The sequence below is a fragment of the Nuphar pumila genome, chromosome 4 (genome assembly GCF_984573655.1).
Source record: "Nuphar pumila chromosome 4, dmNupPumi1.hap1.1, whole genome shotgun sequence".
Classification (NCBI taxonomy): Eukaryota; Viridiplantae; Streptophyta; class Magnoliopsida; order Nymphaeales; family Nymphaeaceae; genus Nuphar; species Nuphar pumila.
The window spans coordinates 129,217,038-129,219,336 of NC_143252.1; the positions used below are offsets into that span (position 1 = coordinate 129,217,038).

General features: G+C 44.2%; 1 protein-coding gene across 1 annotated transcript; it reads right to left on the bottom strand.

The window, feature by feature from the left end:
* Window positions 1-796: 796 nt before the first annotated feature.
* On the bottom strand, window positions 797-1,978 carry LOC149841027 (transcription termination factor MTERF8, chloroplastic-like). The gene has a single exon (XM_090005176.1). The coding sequence runs from the start codon at window positions 1,976-1,978 to the stop codon at window positions 797-799; it is 1,182 nt and encodes a 393-aa protein (XP_089861302.1).
* Window positions 1,979-2,299: the final 321 nt, after the last annotated feature.

Below are 2,299 nucleotides of genomic sequence, written 5' to 3' on the forward strand. Positions count from 1 at the left end.
AACAGAAATCGTATCAAATAGAGTGAGAAACGACATTCAGAGAAGCAGCTGGTTAGGGAAATGAATGAGTTGCAACTGTTACGATTGCAAAAAGATTGGCACTTCTACTAGGATTTGGAGCCAGGCAGTTCCCATCACTGAGCCAGTTTGGTTGGTAATGTTCTCGAGGTGAAGCCTAGAAAAAGTTAAATTCTTGAGAATAGTAATCCTCCATGGAACTCATCTTAAAAGCAATTTCCTTTCTTTTAATACATCTCTCAGATTGACACTCAAGCCATCATCTGAAATTGGTCACAGGTTTATTCAATAATCAAGCATCTTCAATTGATAACATGGCATGGTTGGTGCTAGAAAACTCACCCCATCAATGATCATAACGACACCAAATCATTAGTGAAAATTAAGGGGAACAGTTAGAATTTCCTTGTGCTACAGGAACCAGAATTAAAAATATTAGCTATAACACACTCAACTAACAACTATGAAATCATTACCAGAAGAACACAATTACTTATTGTTTGTTCAGATGGAGGTTTTTGATGTAAACGCAAGCACTTCAAAAAAGGTAGAAATGAATCCTGAATTTCGTTTTCTATGCACCAGAGCAATACTTTTTTCATGCAGCAAAACTGATCACAAATGCTCTGTTGGTGGCTCAATTGAAACAAATCTACATCGTGTCTACCCCAAATCTTGGATCCTGCTAGCCTCTTTCAAGAGTTTGGAAAAAACAGAAAATGAGTGCAAGTACAGTGGCACAAAACTAGATTTATCTTGTTAGCATACAAGTTTTGTATCAGTTTTGATGCTGCTCTTTCTTATAAGCTTCAAACATGTCTGGACATTCATCCTTATGCTTAAGCACGTATCCTTTGTAGAATACTTCATCTTTCATCAGCAAGATCCAATGCAAACTCGGGTTTCTCTTGAGGAGCTTCTTAGAATCCAACATCCTGATAACAGCTAGCCTAGGAATGGCTCTCTTCTCCATGCTGTACATCAAGATAGTTGGAGCCGCCGCAAGTTCCGAAGGATTGTATCCGAGTCCATCAATGAAGAACTCTAATTTCTTCCGCAAATTGCTTCTGGACAGTAGCAGGAAAAGAGGGGCCTTCCGAATTGCCACCATTATGTTCTCCGGAGACCATCCGAAGCCCTTCAGGACCTCCAGTTTGGCATTGTACACGGGCTCTCTCATCGTAGAAACGGCGAAAAGCGCGTGAATGAACATGCCGGAGCCGTGATGGAACCCCAATTCAAGGGCCTTCTCCACCTTATTCTCAAGCGCTTTCGGTTTCATTGACAACAGCCACGGCCAATTAGCCACAAGCCTCGACAGGCACCGATCGGGAATGTCTCGGCTTCGCAGAGTTGATAGGTTGACCGCCATCCTCTTCTCGACATTGTACGAAAGCAACGCAGTCGAGAAGAAACGCTTGATAGACCTGACTTCATCCTCGCGGCGGGCAAAGAAGGTTCTGAGGACACCAACTATTGGAAGTACGTAATTGTTGAAGCTCGTGTTGAGAATGCGTGGATTTCTAGCGACCATGAGAGCAACATCAGCACTAGAGAGTCCCAAATCGAGGAAAGCCCTCACCTTGGGCACCAGCGTTTTCTCTAGCTTGGCCGCTAGCAACCTAGGATTGCGAGTGACGGTATTACTGATTTGGGTATCTGTGAAACCTCTCTCCCTCAAGAAACCGATTATTCTCTCCGCGTTTTGAACCCTACATGTGCTTCTTAGCTTCCTGCATATGCCTGCAGCCTTGTCTGAGGGCAACCCACATGAGTTTATGAGGTAATCGACCATTTCCGATGATGGGTCTTTGAGAAGAGATGGTGAAGAAGAAGAAGAAGGGTGGTTTCCATGGATGGTGGTGGTTGAAAACGGTAGCTGCAAACGCCTCCAGAATGCAGAAACAATGGTGGGATTTCGCACATTTCTGAAGATGGGGTGCTTCCTAACGAGATTCATCACCACAGACTACCAAGCAACAACAAGCATGGAGAGATCAGCAAAGGAGAAGGCAGAGGAAATAAGGAGAAAAGAGGCAACGTTTTGCTCTGCACATCAGGCGCAGCGACATCCCTCCAACTCAAGACTTGGTATTAAGCAAATGGTTCGAACACGAGTGTGGTCATTCTGAACTTGACACCGGATCCAGATTTTGAAGAGTGGGGTCTAATTCCGGATCAGGATCCAATACGACAATACGTAGGACAAACAGGGCCAGGTATCCGGTTAGGGTGCACCCAAACTCGCCTAAATAACCACCACTCTGGTTTGATTAGGTTG